At 53.4% G+C, this 19,133-nt stretch overlaps 1 protein-coding gene across 3 annotated transcripts in view; it reads left to right on the top strand.

Annotated features, from left to right (window-relative positions):
• Positions 1–12,251: 12,251 nt before the first annotated feature.
• Positions 12,252–19,133, top strand: part of RAB11FIP3 (RAB11 family interacting protein 3) — a 105,839-nt gene continuing 98,957 nt past the window's right edge. For 2 of the 3 annotated variants that reach the window (XM_075010708.1, XM_075010707.1), the window contains exon 1: positions 12,255–13,068. In XM_075010708.1, the coding sequence (XP_074866809.1) occupies positions 12,526–13,068 (543 nt within the window). In that variant the 5' untranslated portion in view covers positions 12,255–12,525. Of the gene's footprint in view, positions 13,069–19,133 lie in introns of all 3 variants that reach the window. The other variant, XM_075010706.1, reaches the window with a different exon arrangement.

Here is a 19,133-nt window from a genome sequence, read left to right as displayed (position 1 = left end):
TGTGGTGTAAATTTCAAACTCCCTATGAGAGAGATGGGGCAGTTCTCACCTCTCCGCCTGTGGCCGGCAACAGTCAGGTCAGTTACACTCACATCACATTTGGACGACTTTCTTGCAATCCTCAACCCGCAAGCGGCTTTGCTGTTGGTTTAAGCTTTGCTGCTGGAGCAGGATTCTGCCGTGCATACGGAGTCCTGACTGCAGCACTTCGGGTGTGTCTGCGCTCGGAGCACGACAGTGGCCCAGCGTCGGTGGGTCTCTGCAGACACAAACGACAGGAGGGGTTCTCTCATCAGCTGATGGAGTCTGCTGTCTGTGAGGCGGTAGCTAGGGCGACAGGAGAAGAAAATGAGACCAACAGACAGGCTTAGCTGTGTCCTTCCTGCTCTGTAGAGGACGGAGGTCGCCTGCCTTCTTCCCAGCAGCAGCCTGATCCAGAGCCCTGTGAAGTCAGGGAGCTTTGAGTCTGGCTGTTTGTAAAATGAGAAGCGTTGCCAAGGCACTTGTGAACTGCCAGGGAGGGTTGGTTGTCGCTAGGTAGGATGGCCAGCTGCAGCAAGTCTATATACACCCGTAGGGTGTCTTTGGCTTTGCTGAGTCACGCCTGTCAGTGGTGTGTTAGCAGAAGGGCCCTGTTACAAACCTGGGGAAGGGTCTGCGCCAGGAAAGCTCATCGCCTCATAAATTACTTTTACTCCTCAAAAGCGCCACGTGTCTGCTGGTTTGTTTTGTGACGATACCGGCTAACACGGCTCCCTCCGTGTGACCTTCCCCCACTGCCACTCCCCAGTGCATGGGGGCTGCATACTAGAATTCCACAATGCTCCAGTGGCTTACGTGTCTCAGCGGCTGCTGGATGTCCTACTGCCTCTGGTCAGGGATCACTTCCTGTGGCTGTCTTGGCACAGCCCCCCACCCCCTCCGCCAACATACATCTTGTTGGGAGTTCTGTGCTGTGCCAGAGATACTGCTGAGTCCAGAGTCTCCTGCTGCCCTTACTGGGGCCTGAGATCCGGTGCTTAGTGAGTCACCAGCGTTCAGCCCTGGTACAGTGCTACCCTGCACTAGCGCTAAGTCTGCCTCTCAGGGCAGGCAAGCAAAGCGCTCTCGGCTGGGCAGTGAATGCCTGGTTACCAACGCACACGTGCCCGGCAGGCCTCTGGACTTTTACGGGTCAGAAAAAGTGCAAAGCAATGCAGGGAGAGAGCAATTGAATCAACCGCTTCCTGCAGCAACCTCTAAAGGGCTGCAAGAGAGGCTGCCCAGGAGAGCGGGTCTGAGGGAGGCTCCCCATGCCACCCTGTGCTGACCTGTGCCTGAAGAGGCGTGCCAGTTAAACACAAGTGTTTGAAAAGTGTAGACGATTGGCCACTCGGGTCCCCATTTGAAATAGGGCCCATCTCTGAGCAGCCCTGGAGAGGCCGCAGCATTTAGTGTTCTGCAACCACGTCGTCAGGGAGGAACATAACTAGGACCTAAGTTGGATGCCAATGGGAACAAGAGAACAATGGCCCATGCCGTAGAACAGCCTGGCTATCCTCCACCTAGAGCAGACTCCTTTCCAGGGGGAGCCACAGGCTCCTTAACTTCGTTAATGTCACTCACAGGAGGTTTGCCAGGGAGCTGCAGGCTCAGTCCTGCTCCTGTCTTGGACAGCAGGAATTTTGCTGTTGCTTTCAGCGGAAGTGTTGAAGAGTTACAACTGTGCAGCCCTTGCAGAGCAACACACCCTGGGCTCTACTTCCCTCCACTCTTAAGTGGGTTCTTTGGTCATTAAGGCTACGTCTACACATGCACGCTACATCGAAATAGCTTATTTCGATGAATAACGTCTACACGTCCTCCAGGGCCGGCAACGTCGACATTCAACTTCGACGTTGGGCAGCACCACATCGAAATAGGCGCTGCGAGGGAACGTCTACACGCCAAAGTAGCACACATCGAAATAAGGGTGCCAGGCACAGCTGCAGACAGGGTCACAGGGCGGACTCAACAGCAAGTCGCTCCCTTAAAGGGCCCCTCCCAGACACAGTTGCACTAAACAACACAAGATCCACAGAGCCGACAACTGGTTGCAGACCCTGTGCATGCAGCATGGATCCCCAGCTGCAGCAGCAGCAGCCAGAAGCCCTGGGCTAAGGGCTGCTGCCCACGGTGACCATAGAGCCCCGCAGGGGCTGGAGAGAGAGCGTCTCTCAACCCCTCAGCTGATGGCCGCCATGGAGGACCCCGCTATTTCGATGGTGCGGGATGCGGATCGTCTACGCGTGCCCGACTTCGACGTTCAACTTCAAAGTAGGGCGCTATTCCGATCCCTTCATGGGGTTAGCGACTTCGACGTCTCGCTGCCTAACGTCGATTTCAACTTCGAAATAGCGCCCGGCGCGTGTAGCCGTGACGGGCGCTATTTCGAAGTTGGCGCCGCTACTCCGAAGTAACGTGCGCGTGTAGACGCGGCCTAAGTCAGGGAACTTTCTCTCTGTGCTGAATCTCCCTGTGCCGGTTAGCAAGGCCATGCTCTTGCCGGCACTCTCGGGGCAGAGATCACGCAGGGGGCTGGGCAGGAGACACGGCAGTGCGGCAGCGTGAGTTACCGTGGCACGTCAGTAAATGGAGCACGTGGCTGACCAACCCCCAGCATGAATGAAGGTCTTGTCTGGCCCATTCTGAGTGCTAAACTGGGTTCCCGCTAATTTGTTTCCAGCCGTATGTGGAATAAATCTTCTCAGGTGCACCAGCAGTAGAAACCCACACTGCCGGCTGTGGGCGCTCTGCCAACCAGCTGAAGGGTATTTGAATCTCTCCTGGGTAGCTGCCCAAGCGTTCAGCCTCCAAGGACCGCTGATGCTAGACCTGCTCCTAGGAACACAAGTGCCTGTAGTGGCAGAGGCTTCGGACCTGCTCTGTTGCAAGAGGCTGATGCTGCCCGGACCTTGTCAGTAGATAATGCTCCTGCGTGCTGGCTTCTCACGTGCAGTCACAGGCATTTTGGCTCTCAGCAGCAGTTGCCCAGTTCCAGGGTGAAGGGACTGCTCTGCTGTCTGATGCTCTCTAGTGGGGCCTTTCTAAATTTCAATGCACTGTGAAAGCCATCTCCAGCAGGGCTTGAAATGGGTTGTCAAAATCGATTTCTCTGGGGAGCTAAAGGAGGGGTGACCCAACTCTCCAATCCTTGGTGGAAGATGTGGTGATGCACCACCAGCTGCATGGTTGGCCAGACAGAGCCGTCCCCCGATGATGCAAATTTTAACGGCTGTTGTTATCACGCAGTGCAGGGAGCCGTGGGTGACGAGGTTAAGAAAGAAGAGGTGGCTGCTGAAAGGTGAGCTGCTCAGAGGTCTTGGGATCCGTCCGTGCGTGTCTGGTGGGGAAAGATGGGGCTGCCTCCTGCATAGCATGGCATAGTGGTGGGGCAAAGGGGGTTCCCCGTCCCACCGCGCTCTCAGGGAGCGTCTGAGTTTGTTTTGTTGTTCCACAACTGAGGCCTCTTCCCCTCCTGTCAAAGCCCCTTGTGCCAGAGCTCTTGGCTGGACAAGAAAATTCAGGGATTTGGTGGGAGTAAATCCAGCTGGGACCATTAGATCACCGAATCTGACCTGTAACTCACGGGCCATTAAATCTCACACGCTTTCCCCTCAACTGAGCCCAGTAGCTTGGGTTTGAGCAGGCTGGGTTTGAAGACACCGGGGAATGGCATATCCGTCGCTTCCCTGGTGAGTTTGTTCCAGCAGTTGATCCCCCTCACGTAAAAAATCTGTGCCTGACTTCCAGTCTGAATTCCTCTGCCCGCTGCTTCCAGCAATTGGGTCTTGCTGGGCCTTTTTGCTGGATGAAGGGCGGATCTCCCTGGCGACCGTTTTCTCCAGCCATGGCTGTGGCATTTCTCTGCAATGTGGAATCCACCTCTGGAGACTCCATTCCAGTACCACCCTCGCCCGTGCTGCCTACAGAGGTAAAATCACCTCCCTGTGAATACCCACTCCTCTGCCGCTTCTGCCCCCACCCTTTGGCCTCAGCCTCGCACTGGGAGCTGGTGCTGAGTTGCTCGTCTATCTGCTAGGTGGCCCAGCCGCTTTGCGGAGCCACCGCATTCTAGGATACAGCCCTCACTCTGTAGGTCTGGCCTGTAGGCCTCAGTCCTACATCTCTGACGTTGCATTTGGCTGTATTCCAGCATGTGTTGTTGGAAGGGGCCCAGTTTACCAGCCAGTCCAGCTTTGGTTAAAATGGCCCTTCAGAGCCTAGCACTACGGGGACCTGATTATGAGCCTGGAAGAGGGAGCTCAGGGGGCCATGACTCCCAGTTTTTATCAGCCATCAGGGCATGTGACAGGGAGGGGAGGAGGCGAAGAGACATGAGTTAGGGTTGTGTGGGGAGAAGCAGTGCATGAGGCAGGCCTGGGGCGGGGAAGTGGTGTAGTTCAATATCTTTATCATGAAGGTTAATCATACGAATGGAGAATTATATAAAAAAAGCTGCCTCCAAAAACAAACGTAAAACGAGAGCCTAGAAGTTCACTCAGCCCGACAGGTTTATTTGCGCTCTGCTACTCGTGTGAGATGTACTGAAAAATAATATTTCTTTTGTGCTTTCCAGTGCAAATATTTGTAATAAGAATAAAGTGAGCACTCCACACTGAGTATTCTGTGTTGGGATTTAAATCATCGCCGTGTTTGAAAATATAAAACACCCCCAGAAATATTAACTATAGTGTTATTGTTTAACAGTGCACTTAATTCTGATTCATTTTTAAATTGTTTGACAGCCCTATAAATCACCAGACAAAATGATGCTTATTGAGCTGCCAACAGGCTGGAGATGGAAGTGGGTCATGGAGCTTAGTTGTCGGATGCAGGAAACATTGAATATTGTGTTCCCAACACCAAAGAAACCTGTACAAACTAAAACACGCCCTCGACTTACTCACTGCCAGATCCGTTGTGTGGCCGTGAAGTCCGAAGTAGATTCTTGCTGGCTCTGCAGAACTGTCTCAAGCCCTAAGAAGCATATTAGAGGAGCCACATAACTCAAGACTTAATATGCAAGGTATGGAAAATGACCTGGATGAGAAAAAGGGGAAGGGTCGGTCAGCTTCTGTTTTGAATTCTAGTCCCACGCCTCTTTCCCTTAGGTGGCAGCAGAGGACAGTCAGCTGTAGACCACCTGGAAAGTTGCCCACAGCTTCTGTTTACTGCAGAGTCCCATCATTTTGTTTCATGGTTTACTTCTGTTTCTAACCAGTATTGGGGCCTAGAGCTCCCAGTGGTGGACACAGCACCTTTGCCTGGGTTGAGGCAAAGCAGGCTGACGTAGCCTTATGGGTTCTGAGGTGGGACGTCTAGTAGCCGACTCTCCCAGGCAAGATAAGAGAAACCAAATCCAGGCACTGGATTTGACTAGCTCCCGCGCCTGCCCCCAACAATGGCTCGGAGGAAGGGGAGTAATCCCCGTCATGCAGGTGGCCAACTGTGCCGTGCTTCATGTCGGGGAAAAGTTCTGCCTCCCGCTCATGGGCTTATGCTCTGACTCAGGAGCTCTCATCCTGTCTGAGCTGGCGGTGTGTCACAGCTGTGTCGTGGAGGGGCGGCAAACCCGTTACTTACATACACCCATGCCACGTGACTCCCCGGCACTTTTCAGCCCACAGGAGGCCTTCCCCAGATTCATAACGAAGAGGGACTTTTAACAGAAAGAACAGGTTAAGGGTTTCAATGCCAGCTCCAGGCTTTCGACAAGGGGTGTGGTATATCTGGGGAAGTTTGTGCTGTTGGGCTTCTCCCCTTATATACTCAGTGTGAGATACATTTCTTGCCATGGGATGTTTCGGAAAGCTGGCTTGAGCTCAATGGAATGCTGGTGATAGGCTACAGAGGCCTCCTCTGATCCCCAGCAGACCAGGGCGTTCGTTCCTGCATCCATTAGTCTACAGATGCTCAGTCAATTAGGAGGCTGATGGCAGGACCAGGAGTAGACCTGAGATCTCCTGACCGCAGCCCCGGTGGCCTCGTCGTTGGGCATGCAGTGAAAATGAACTGGTTCCTTCTCTCCCCGTCAGTAAATACCCTGAATGAGCACCTGCTGTTCTGCCCTTTGCACTGACAAGCTCTTGCATCTGTGGCTGATGGTTTCCCAGATGGTGTGGTGTGCAGAGGGCTGGGACACAGCCTCTAGCAATCCTGCTGGCCTCTAACCGGGCATTGATCGTGAATGTTAATGGGGCTTCCTCGGCACGAACCGTCGAACCCCGTGGGGAGCTTTGGGAGTTGGTGAGATTGCTCCAGGGGCTGGTCTGGGGTCTCAGCGCTTCCGTGTTATTTAAAGCACGAAATTGCCCTGCTGGGTGGTTAGGCTTCTCCGTAATGTCCCAGCCACAAGCACGTAGGGACCTTACAGTTTTCTTCTGTACCAAGTGCTCGGATATGCCACACTCAAGGCTGTGGCATCAACACTAGTGAGAGAGATTGAGTGCTTCACGTGACACCATGAGGACAGCAAGGCAGCCTGGAGATTCTTAGGTAAGACATTCTCCCTCAAGGGATCTGCCCCAGCCCTGTCCTCAGAGCTGACAGGGGTGGGATCACGGGGATGTCTGGGGGCTCTCCAACCTGCTCTGACAGTCTCCAGGGAGATTTGCTGTTGCTAGCACCAGACGAGGGCGGGGATTGTTGCGTACCTCCAGGAGAACAAGCCAGGTGCTCCGGGTCTGCTTTGTCTCAAGGAGGTCTCAAGCATGCATGGCCGAGCGATTTGGGTCCCTGTGCTGTTGTCAGCAGTGGGCAGCTGCTAGCAGGTTAGTCTCTCTTCCTGGCCGTAGGCGGTTGGGCTAGAAGGCAGCGTTCCTCCGATTTTTTTTTCCCTTTTGGTTGTGGAAGAGATTTTGTTATGTTCATCAATACAGGACTGATGTGTCGCCCCTCACCTCCATATCGGTGCACATAAATTCCCATGCGGGGGTGGGACTGAGGGGGCACAGGATGGGTCAGAGGGTTGAGATGCAGGGGATGAGGGCTCCAGGTGGCGTGCAGGCTCTCAGGTGGGTCCAGGGATGAGAGGCTCAGGGCTGGGACGTAGGTTTGGGGTGCAGGAGGGGGTGGGCTCTGGCTGGACATGAGAGCTCTTGGGTGGGGTGAGGGGTTGGGTTGCAGGCTGCCTCAGGGCTACAGCAGGGAGAGGGGACTCCTCGCAGGGCCTTTCTCCTACCAGCACCTGGGCTGGCAGGGATAGGCACGTCTCCCCTGGCCATGGCTGGGCTGGGGAGGGGTGCCTCTCCCCAACTCACTGCAGGCCTGGGGCTGGGGGAGAGTCAGCTCTCCCTGCCACAGGCTGAAGCACCTGTGCGGTGCTTAATGGGGCACTGGGAGAGTGAAAAGGGGCCAGTTAGCTCCATGAGAGGCTGGACTGAATGGCTGATGAAGCCCAGCTGGGGAGGATGTTGGTGGGGAGAGGGGGCTGAGCTCTGCAGTCGTTGGCTGGAAGGGGGAGTTGGCAGGAGACAGGGATGGCTCTGGGGAGAACAAGCCTGGTGAGCCTGCCTTGGGCTGCAGACTCTGGCAGGAGCCTAAGGAGGTGAGATTGGTACCGGAACCAGCACAAGCTCCACCTGGTGAGTTCTGTGACCCCAGTGCACTCACTGCCTGCCGCCCCCTGTGCTACCCGGGCACCTGCAGGGCCTCGGGCAGAAGGGGCAGGGCTGGGGCTGCCAGCCCTCAGCATCACCCATACCAGCAGCTCTCGGGCGCTCTGCCCTGTGCTCCGGTGGTGATTCTCTAGAGCCAAGAGGTGAAGCCACTGCCATGGCTGCAGCACCAGTGGTGGTGGCCAGGGCCCCTGCACACTTTACAATTGCCAGCTCCTGGGGGGAACTGCCCCCCCGCTTGCTCCCCGTCGGTGGGGCTGCTGCCAGCACGAGAGTTCCTGCAGCTGGGGCAGGGGCTTGTCCCCATGCTGTCCACTGTTCCAACCACCAAGGGAGAGAGCACTGAGGTGTCGGTGGTGAGACAAAATGCACCAGGTCCTCTGGCTCCTGGTTCCCACTGTGGACACCTGAAGGGCACCTGTGCAGGTTGCTGTTGCCCTGGGAGGTTGTGGAGACTCAGCCAGTGGAGGTTTCGGAGAGCAGGTTAGACCAGCACCTGTCAGAGTGGTAGATGGGGGTGGGGAACCTCCAAGACACATGCAGAGGTGAGGGTTCACTGCAGACTGGGGCTCTGCTCCCCACAGCTCCCATTGGCTGGGAACGGCAAACTGCGGCCAATGGGAGCTGCCTGCGGATGCTCAAGTGAACAAAGCTTCTGGCAGCCCTCCAGTGGCTGGCCCCGACACACCTTGTGCGGCGGCACGCCGGAGGTTCCCTCCCCACCGGCGCAGATAATACCTAGCGCTGCCGTAAGCGTCGGGGACTGGAGCAGGCGACCCCTTGAGGGCCCTTCCTGTCCTATGTCTGGGGTTGTGCAGGGTCTGAGAGGCCCCTGGATCGTGCTGTTTGGTTGTTGTTTCTGCCCTTGCTCGCAGTGGGGGGCCAAGGCAGCGTTCCAGGGCTGACAGGAGGTCAGAGGGAGGAGCACATCGGAACCTCCTCCGATAACACCTTCCCAGGAGGGGCTTGGCATCACCTCCCCAGGTGCTTCACAGAGGATTCCAGTGGAGCCTCTTTGGACTGTACGTGTGTTAGTTCCACCCTTGCTGCTCTGCGCTCCTCTAGGATTCGTAGTCTGTGCTTTAGTGGTGCATGGAGGGAAAGGCTGTGGGATGTGGCAGACGTTTGGCCCAGATTTCTGGGCTCTTTGATTTTCATTTCTGTGGCAGAACAGAGGAAACCCTGCATCTGGCGTCCCCTCAGGGCCTCCCAAATGCCTTCCTCAGGCAGGAAGGGACCTTGGAACAACTCCCGTTAGACCTGGATTCCGCACTGCTGGAGGTGTCCAGCTCCCTCCCTCCAGGGAACCGGGAGAGGCCAGGGGAGCTCACTTCAAAGGGTGCCGTAGAAATGCCAGGCTGAGTGACCAGGTCGGATGGAAGCCAGGGAGATGAGCTGCTTCTTACAGTTGTGAACATTCTTCTGTCTCTGGCTAGTTGGACTGTTCGCACACGTGGTCACCAGCTGGTCCTCCCCTAGACCCCACCCCTGCTGCGTTCATGTTCCTCCCATTACTTTTGTTCTTGAGTTATGTCCAGATGTTCCTCCCGTTCGTGCTTCTGGTCCGGCATGCGATGTGCCAGCATTGGACCCTGCCTGGGGTTGACTTTTCGACCTGCTGGCTCTCCTGCTGCCACAAAACACCCAGCAGCGGCTATGAACACATGCGCCTTCTTTTCCGCACAGCTCCACAGGGCGGTTTGTCACGCGGCAGCAGATTTCTCCAGGCAGAGGCCTGCTCCCTTGTGGGTTGAAGAGAGATGTCAGGGGACAGAATTCCTCCTAGATGCTGCAGTGGTTGCCCAGACGGCTCATACATTGGCCTTGTTCAAGAAATCATCTTAGTCACATACCAGCCCGTCCTCGCTTATGACTCCTTGCGCTGACTAATACTTAATATTTGGCAGATGCATTTTCAGAAGAGGCCAGTGATTTTGGGCCTCCCACATGAGTCATGTTTGAATGGTCTACCAGAGGTGGCAACCGCTGACGAAGCCAGAAGATTGTGGTGCTCAGCAAAACTCCTGTGGACTGAAACGGAAGCAGAATTTGGCCCATTGAGTTCTCAGAAAGTCACCTCTGCTGTGGCTGAGTCACAGCATCAGCTGGACAATACAGTAGACCCCCGACTTCTGCGGGGGAGACGTCCACTCCGTTCATCTGAGGAAGTGGGTTTTACCCACGAAAGCTCTTGATCTAATAAACTCGTTATTGTCCAAGCTACCATAGGATTGCTTGTTATTAGGAAAAAAACCATAGAGGGTAAATTGTGACACACCTAAGAATATCCGCAGTACAGTAAGGGATGATGCCTTTATGGAAGAGAGGAGCGCTGGTTTTGCAGATAAATGCACAATCAGGCTCCAGTTCCCGCTTTTGGCTTGATAGAAATAATCTGTGAAACTTCAGCTTGATTTAGGATAGATATATTTAAACTTTGATTCGGGAAAACATAACTATTCAGGAATGCACTTAAGCTTATGCTTAAATGCAGCTGAAGTTATTGGAAGTTAAGCAAATGCTCAAAGTTATACATGTTCTTGAACTGGTCTTAGGTATCCCTTTTAATTAAGACTGCACTTACTATATTTGGCACTCGTGTATCGTTTTTACCAGCCACCAGAAGAGCGGATGCCTTGTTTTAGCTGATCATAAAATCTGGCATGAGGTGGCCATACAGATACAAAGCCCACACCAATACATGTGAGTATAATGCTAGACATGCAATAATGAATAAGGATTTTAATATTGGGAATCTTGTCCTAGCATTTGCCATTGCAAACTGCCCTAAGAGAGTGCATGTGTAATCCACACGCCTTGGGCTGTGGTTCACTGTCCCATGTGGTGGCACTTAGACCACTTACAGTGAGAAAGAAGGAGTCTCCTCCACAGCCTCAGGGTACATCTTCAATACATGGAAGATCACTCGTCAGGGTTGACCCTCCAGGGTTTGATTTCACCCACCTAGCAGGGACATGCAAAACTGAAGTATCTGGGATGGACAGCCAGCCCCTGCACTCTTCAATATCTCCAGGAGTAAGGCAGGTTGCCAGGGATCTCCCTCTGTGAGGATGGCCAGGTAAGCCAATTGTAGAGAAGTCAATTTTAGTTACACAGTTGCCACAGCTAGAATTGTGCATCTACAGTTGACGTGAATGTCTCCTGTAGACATGACCTTAGCTGAGAGCCGGCTGGTTTTTAGCACAAACTAGAGGGGGTCCTGCACTAAGCTCCAGGGGTTCCAGGTTCAAATCTGGTGGGAGGTCACACATACAGGGTGGACCAAGTTGCTAATGTGGCCGTGTTGTGTTGCCCTGGTCATGCCCGTGTCTTACGGTTGCTTGAGAGACATACAGACTTATGCTGGTTTTGATGCCTCTATCATTTCCACAGGTGTTGTGACACAGTAAACCTTGGCTAGGAAGGGTAGAGTCATCACCCACGGTGGCATGCCATGGGAATTCCTTAACACTTGCCCTTGAAAATGAGGATTATTAATAAATGGCACCCCAGCACTAACAAAGGTGGTGGTTAAGATAACACTTTTCCCAAGAACAACAAGAAGTCCTGTGGTACCTTATAGACCAACAGATATTTTGGAGCATGACCTTTCGTGGGCAAAGATTGGCTTCATCTGACGAAGCGGGTCTTTGTCCACGAAAGCTCATGCTCCCAAATATCTGTTAGTCTACAAGGGGCCACAAGACTTCTTGTTGTTCTCAAAGATACAGACTAACTCGGCTACCTCTCCGATACTTGGCACTTATCCCAAGAGGGCCGTGGTGCATGTCGGGGTAGGGGTCATAGAACTAAACATATATTTAATAGTCGCCCATCCCGCAGACACTGGTTACAGGGTGGAGAGCTCCCTCACCCAGGAGCTGCTCTGAAATCAGGTTGTCGGCTCTGGGCCAACGGTCTCCCCATTTTCCACCCCAGGAACCTCCCATGGAAGGGGGGATGCCCAGAGAAGCTCTCCTACCCCCAGCCCCATGAGAAAAGCCGGGCAGGTGTCCCCCTGGCACCAAGCAGGAATCTATTCTCAGTTGCTTCGGGTGACCAGGCAGCAAGTGTGAAATATCAGCATGGGGTGGGGGTAAAAGGCCCCTATGCACAACACAGGCCCCTCCAGCGCAGGACTGTCCCTATGCGGGGGGGAGGCTGGTCCCCTGAGGTTGGCGGGCGCCTGACCCTACCTTTGCTGGCGTTAATTCAGGCTGATCACTTAGTGCTGGTCTCACAGCAGGGCTGACTGGATCACCCGCTCCCCCCGAGCCCTGGCCAGCCCACCCCGCAGCAGCTCCGCTCGGGGGCTGCCCCGGGAGGGGCGCGCCGCTCGCCCGGCAGCCGGGCACGCAGCCAGCCTGCCCGGAGCGCAGCAGGTGGCGGCTGCTCCCAGCCCCTTAACTCTGCCCGCCTGGCGCCGGGCCAGGGGCCCCCGGGGTGACCTCACCGCTCCAGCTCCTGCGGCGGCCGGGCCGGGCCGTGCGGCGCCGCCCACCTGCCGCGGGGGGGGGACCCCGGCGAACTCGCCCGGGCTGGGCGGGCGCCTCCCGCTCCCCGCAGGAGGGGGGCGCAGCCCCGCCCCGGCGCCGCAGACACAAAGCCCTGCGCGGGCTGCAGGCGGGGCCGAGCTTCCAGCGCGCAGCCGGCAGAGCGGAGCCGGGCCGGGCCTGCAGGAGCCGCAGCCGCAGCCGCAGGGGGCGCCCACCGCTTCCCCGCCCGGCCCGGGGAGAGGGAGCGAGCGAGGCCGGCGGGGCGGGCGATGGGGATCCCCGGCCGGCAGCGGCTCAGCGGAGCAGCAGCAGCAGCAGCGGCGCGGCCCAGCGCGGGGCTGCCCCGGCCGAGCGCGCGCCAGTGACCGGCCGCGGGGAGCGGCCTGCGGGCGATGCGGGCGGCGGCGCTGCCCGGCCCGGCGGAGGAGGAAGAGGAGGAGGCGGCGGCGCAGGTGCGGGGGCGCGGGGGCTGCGCCGGGCCCCCCCAGGCTCCCCACCGCCGGGAGCAGCCGCCCGGGGCCGCCGCGGAGCCAACCGGCGCCTCGGCCCCGCGCCCCGGTGCGGCGGATCGGCCCCCGGCCATGGACGCGCCGCTGCGGCCGGAGGAGCCGGGCCGGGGCGGGCCCGGGCCCGGGCAGGCGGCGGCGGGGGGGGCTCGCTGCGGCGCGGAGCTCTCCCCGGGCAGCCCCTCGGACGGGCCCCCGCCCGGCGCGCCTTGGACCGAGCCGCCGGCAGCCCGCGCGCCCCGGGGCCCGCCCCCGCTGGCTCAGGAGCCGGACCTCTTCCCCGCCGTGCGCCCCCCGCGGGAGCCTCCCGGCTGCCGGCAGGACGAGCCGCGTCTCCGGGCTGTGTTCGATGCCCTGGACCGGGACGCGGACGGCTTTGTCCAGACGGAGGACTTCGTTCAGTTCGCTACCGCCTACGGGGCGGAACAGGTACATCCCCCCCGCGCGCGTCTCCTGCCTGGGGACCCTTCCCGCAGCCCGGAGCTGCGCAAAGCGCCCCTCGACTGGGCCCGGGATTGCAGTTGTCAGGCAGGCTCGATAAATGGGCAGCAGCCGGTTTTGTGCTTGCGGGGCGCCGAGCTCCCATTGTGCTGAGGTGTTGCAGCACGTGGTGGTGTGTGTCAGGGCAGGTGCGGGTCTCGTTTCATGGGGCGGAGAGGTCAGTCCGACGCCCCGTGTTTGTTTGATGTGAGGAAATTGGTTCCCAGCTCTCTGGAAGATCATCTCTTGATGTGGTCGTGTATGACCCCTGCCATTGGATTTGAGCCTGGCTAGGTGAAGAAGTCTAACATCTTCCGCCCATTCTCACAAGCCAAGGGTTTAGGTACAGAGTGTGGACAGTGGGGCTGTGGTAAGTTGGTATCTTTTGGGGTTTGTTATACCCCGAATAGCAGCAGCGGGTAAACACTTGCATGGGTATCATGTGAAACAATTACTGTAACATTGGAGGAGTGTCCTGGGGGTAGGCTCTGGAAACCACATGTTACCTGCACAAACCTGCTGGTTTGTAAAGAGTTAGGATTTGGGACCCGGGCAGGGCCCTTCAAGTGAAGGGTATTGCCTGATCTGAAAAAGTGGGTGCAACACAGACAGATGACCCAGGGGAGTTAGGAGCGCTTGTCTTTTAGAAACGTGCTTCATTGAAAACCATTGCTTTATCTCCATGTTACTAAAGAAGTTGAAATGAGCTACAGGCCCAGCGAATGTTTGCACTAACATGTTACAATCCCAATGTATTTGTAAGTCGTTTGCTGTTTGTGGACACTATTTCTGCTTGCTCATGCTAAATGCACCAGTATTAAGGAGCTAGTTTTGGCTGGGTATGACTTTGTTTTTAAAGCTGCCCTCGTTTCTGTTGCATGGTCCCATACTGAGTTTGGATTTTGATGTGTCCTACTGTGGTGTGATGCAATAAGCCACCTGGCATGACCCAGAATGGGGAGAATTAGCCGCTGAGGGTTACCTGTAAGGAAGAAATAATGAGCTGCTATCACAATTTTGGCTTATCTTGGTTTAAACCTAAAACTATATGGACAATGACACTGCATTTTTGAGTGTGCATGTGTCTTTAAAATGCTGAGTGTTTCCTCCTGTGAGGAGATTCACCTGGTCTTCTGTGTGAAACAGCAAATAATATCTTCAGTTTCTAGAGGGGAGTCTGTCTGTCTGTCATCTTGCTTACTAATTTTAAGAAACCCCCATTTATTTTGCTTAGAAAAGTTGTATTTATTTTTTTTAAAAGAAAACTATCCCCTTGAAGGCAGTGACAACCCAGCATGTCCTTGTAAATCACAAACAGGAAGGTGTTGTACTGAAAAGTACTGCATGGGATCTTGTCGGGGAAAAGGCAAACCGCTACATTTATTGGTAACAAGCACATGCATGTGATATATCACACACTCCTGTCTTGTTGCTGTTACCAATAGTTGCCCCACCCCCCCCATTAACTGTACTGGCCAGGTGAGTTAGATAGGGAGGTGGTAGAGCCGGGCGTCTGCCGATTGGGATCGCTGCTCCAGTGCTGAGAAGCCAAACCCTGTGCAAGATGCCTTCCATTTATAGTGTCCTCTCTCGCATGTTGATGCCAGTTAGCCAGCTCATGCATATGCATGATCTGAAAGAGCAATCTTATGACTCTGTATTTAGCACCTTCTTCTGGGTGGTGCTTCCAGAGGCAGGCAGTTGCTGGTGACTCCCCAGGCGTTATGCCCAATCTTCTTTCAATGGGCCCACTTCCCAGGTTCCATTGTTCTGCTCATTGGTCTTGGATCTACCTCCTCCAACCCTTACAATACCTGGAGGTGCCTGTCTTCCACACCTTATCCATTCACACCTCCTTCACTCAACAGGACAGTCAATTCAGCAATCCAAAAATGAAGGGTACAAAGAAGTGTTTCTTTACCTTACCTACTCCTAGGAACTGTTCTACAGAATAGAACTACCTTTCTATAGAACAGGGTTTAATACACTGACACACACAATGACTTGACACAATACTTAAAAACTCCAGTGAGAAAATCATTAAAACAAAGATGTATCTACAAAGGGAGCTCAAATCTGTAAGACGGTGGGTTAAGGGGTAGCATATGTAAGTCTGTTCCTAAATTATTCTACTAATTTAGGCGTGTAATAATACGAATGCCAAATATGAAGGAGAGTTTATAGCAAAGTGACACCTCTGTGTAGCTTTAGAGGAAGGAGTATTTGTTTTCCTAGGTGTAAGACATCTCTTTGAAAATGTCATAGCCCCTTACCCCCTCCACAAAACAAAGGAGTGAAGAGACCTTTGCTTCAGAGAGTTGCGAATTACTCTGTCGTCCTGTCCTCACTACCTGAACTTCACCCTTTGACAGTCTCTCCAAAACCTAGAATGCCTCCTGGATTGGTGGGTGGCTTTGCTGAAGAGCCATGCGTTTTTCCCTGTGGCTGCTCCATCTGCTAACCCCTGGGTGTGGCATCATACTTCCATCCACATACCCAAGCTGGAAGTACCAATTGTAGATCACACCCCAGTAGACATCTGTGGGAAAACTGCTTCTCCCGCTGCTCCGTCCCCCAACTGTGGAATTTTAATAAACTCTCCCAAGAAGACCACTTCATAGATGGGCTTGGAGGCTTCTTTGCTTAAACATAATTTTATAAGGAACTTTAAATACTAAGCCTGCAAATACAGGTTGAACCGCTCTAGTCTGAAACTCTCTTGTCCGGCAACATTCGTAATCCAGCATGATTTTAGTTAGCTGGACAACCACTCCCACAGTCGCACAAAGTTTGTTTACAGATGCCAGTGCTGGCTGTCAGTGTTCTGTGCTGTAATTTACCCCTAAATATCTTCTAAAAGCCCAGTAAGCAGTGGAAGCGTTGGGAATGCCGCAAGACAATATTGACCTCCTATGGTGTGGCACATTCTCCTGTCCAGCACCAGGTGGGTCCTGAGGGCTCTGGATTAAAGAGGTTCACCCTGTATGCAACTACTGGGAAAAATGCTGCCACAACTTAACGACGAAGAACTCCATTTTAAATGTTTCATAATGTAGCTCAAGGTGGTGGCAAATGTTTTGGACAAAATGGTATAAAATTTATGAACCACTAATGTGCAAATAAACAGCCAAAGAAGGAGGGATTTGGAATTCTTTCTTTTAAAGTGCACATTGTCTTCTTTTAGAGAAAAGGCAATTCCTACAGCCGTGTGCAGATGGCCTCTTCGTCCAAATGTGACCATCACTTCTGGTAATACAGTAGATCCTTGAGATATGCTACATCGAATTGTGTGTGTCTTGAGTTAATGCAACTGCCACCCCTGACAAGAGCGGGAGCCGTGAGTCAGGCTGCCATCCCTCATGGTAGCGGGGAAACTGCCCCTGTCGGGGCAGCGGCCTGACTCCTGGTCTCTGGAGTGTGGGGAGCTGGGAACCAGGCAGCGGCTTGCAGGAAACTGAGCAGGGCAGCAGCTTGTTCAGTTTCCTGGCTCCAAGGAGCAGAGGGGAGTGGGGAGCCAAGCTGCCCCTGGTTCCTGACTCCCCTACACTGGCTGGAGCCCAGAAACTGAACAAGGCTGCTGCCCTGATCAGTATGCCGGCCCTGCAAGCAGAGGGGAACAGGGAGCCAGGCTGCTGCCTGATTCCCAGCTCTCTGCCACTTGTGGGACTGGGAAACTGACAAGCTGGTCAGTTTCCCAGGTCCCTCAAGTGGCATGCAGCTTGGAGCCAGGAACCAGGCTGCTCCCTGGTTGCCAGCTCTCTGCCCCTCTGGGAGCCAGGAAACTGACCAGTCCTGCTGTGCGGGTCAGTTTCCCATCTCCTGCAAGCCCGGGTTCCCGGCTCCCCTTGACGTGCACGCAAACCCAAGTTATGCGGGGGTTGCAGAAATGCCACCCCCATGTAACTTGAGGATTTACTGTATACTGGGTAAACTCAATGTTCTCAGCTATTCACAACTTTGCTGTTTGAGTTCACAGGGATGTTTATGGGATGTTAGTGTCTGTGTGTTGGAACCCAGGAATCTTAACTTGTTTAACTATATACCACAGTCTTCCAATGCTAAGCAATCAATAGACCTCAAGGGCATATGGATTACGTGCAACAAGTCTATCAATGTTTTGCACTTGCTAATTGTGTAAGTTCACATAGGATGAAGTTACTGCTGTATCACCTTGCTGAAGTCTTCCAGCTTTTCTGTGACTATAAAATGGGAATAATACCAACCCCATAGGCATGTTAATTGGTGATAAAATGTGTAACACACTTTGAGATCCTTTAATTTCGTTAGCATCCTCTAGTCACAGTGCTTTTTATTACTTCCTGGTCAGTGCACCAGCTTACCAAGACAGTGTCTTCTGAAAATGCATCCTGAGACAAAATGTAGGGTTCTGTTTTCATTCTGGCTTGCAAGCCTAGATCGAATGTGCTCAGTTCCCAAGGGTTTTTTTCTTCTTGTTTTTTAAAGTTGACCAGATCCCTCCCTCATTCCCTTTAAAATAGGAGTGTCCTGCTTTTACTCATTCTGGATGAGCATGATCTGTAACTGTGAGAAAACTGAAACGTATTGGAGTGAAGGGTTCGTGGGCAGGGTGTGTGTGGAAATTCTCCCCGTCCCTCAAATGCTATAAAAACTTCACCACACAGCTGTGCCACAAGGGATTTTCTGCATATAAAAGCCAGGGCCAGTGTTAGCTGATAGCAAGCTGGGCAGCTGCCCAGGATCCCACGTCATGGGGTGCGTAATGAAGCTAAGTTGCTGCTCAGGCTTTGGCTTCAGCTCCAGATAGTGAGGCTGGGGGTCCCCGGCTGCAGTTCTGCACGGTGGGTGTTGGCTTTCTGCCTTGGGCCCTGGTGAGTCCCCCTGAAATCTTCCTGTGGGTCCCCAGGGTGCCTGGACCCTTAGTTAAAACCCACCATTGCATGTCGCTACAAGCCATACACTATATTATTTTATATGTCTCCCTTCAGCATTTACTTACTGCAACAGCAGGTATGGGAATGTAGAGCTGAGACCTGAGTGAGGTACAGAAATTGGTTCAGGAAATTACTTTAGTTGCGGCAATAAATAACCAGGACCCTCATGTAGTTAAACTCAATGGCCTTGTAGTAACAACTGACAGTAACAAACTAGCATGGTGCCACTGAAATGTACTAAAGAGATTAAAAACTGTGTGTGTGTGTGTGTGTGTGTGTGCGCGTGCGTGCGCGCACGTGTGGTGTTTTTTTAAGTACTGAAATTGAAATTACTTGATACAGTCAGGAGTCTACTTAAGTGTCCACAACAGAATTGCAGCTGGTGATACACCTCTGAATAAAAAGGAAACGAGAGGGGAAAGAAAAATAGCATGGCTAAGTTGCAAGGGACAGGCAGTTATTTTTTATCCTTAGCAGTGAAAATCAAGCCCAGGTGAAGTTAATGGTCAAAAACATAAAATGCTAGGGAAACTGGAACTTACATGGTAGGAGGAGGAATTTCAAGTAATCAGTGAGAGTCATCTCATTATTTATATAAAAATTAGTACCAGGACGTGTTCGAGACCATCAGTGGGTCTTCTGGATTACCAGGGAGTAAACCTAGCCATTCGGAAGGATCATGATCTCACAGAAAAGAGAATTGGCTTCTTTGCACCAGCCATCTCTTCCATCCTGTGTGGTGATGGTTGCTTCTCTCAAGAAAGATGAGATATTGAAAGAAATAGAGATGTAAAAGAGGAGGCAGCACTCACATCAGCTGATCAGTTTAAGCAATACGAGGTAATCAGAACCTGGATGTACGCAAGAGTTCTGAAGGACTTTATGTATGGAATGGTTAAAAATGCGTAGGTGTCTCAGAAATTTTGGTAACTGTTTGGGAGGATTGGAGGTAGGTGCATCTTTTGCTTTCTTTAAAAACGGTGTGAAGGATGCTGCATGGAATTAGACTACTCGATTTACTACTGTGACAGATTAGTTGATTGCAATAATTTAATCCTAAAACATATACAGGGGACAAAGTAGCTTTGATTCTAATGGAGA

This window comes from Carettochelys insculpta, chromosome 16 (genome assembly GCF_033958435.1).
Source record: "Carettochelys insculpta isolate YL-2023 chromosome 16, ASM3395843v1, whole genome shotgun sequence".
In the NCBI taxonomy this organism is placed as follows: domain Eukaryota; kingdom Metazoa; phylum Chordata; order Testudines; family Carettochelyidae; genus Carettochelys; species Carettochelys insculpta.
Note: the sequence above shows the minus strand (reverse complement) of the source record. Positions and strands in the feature narration are given on the sequence as shown.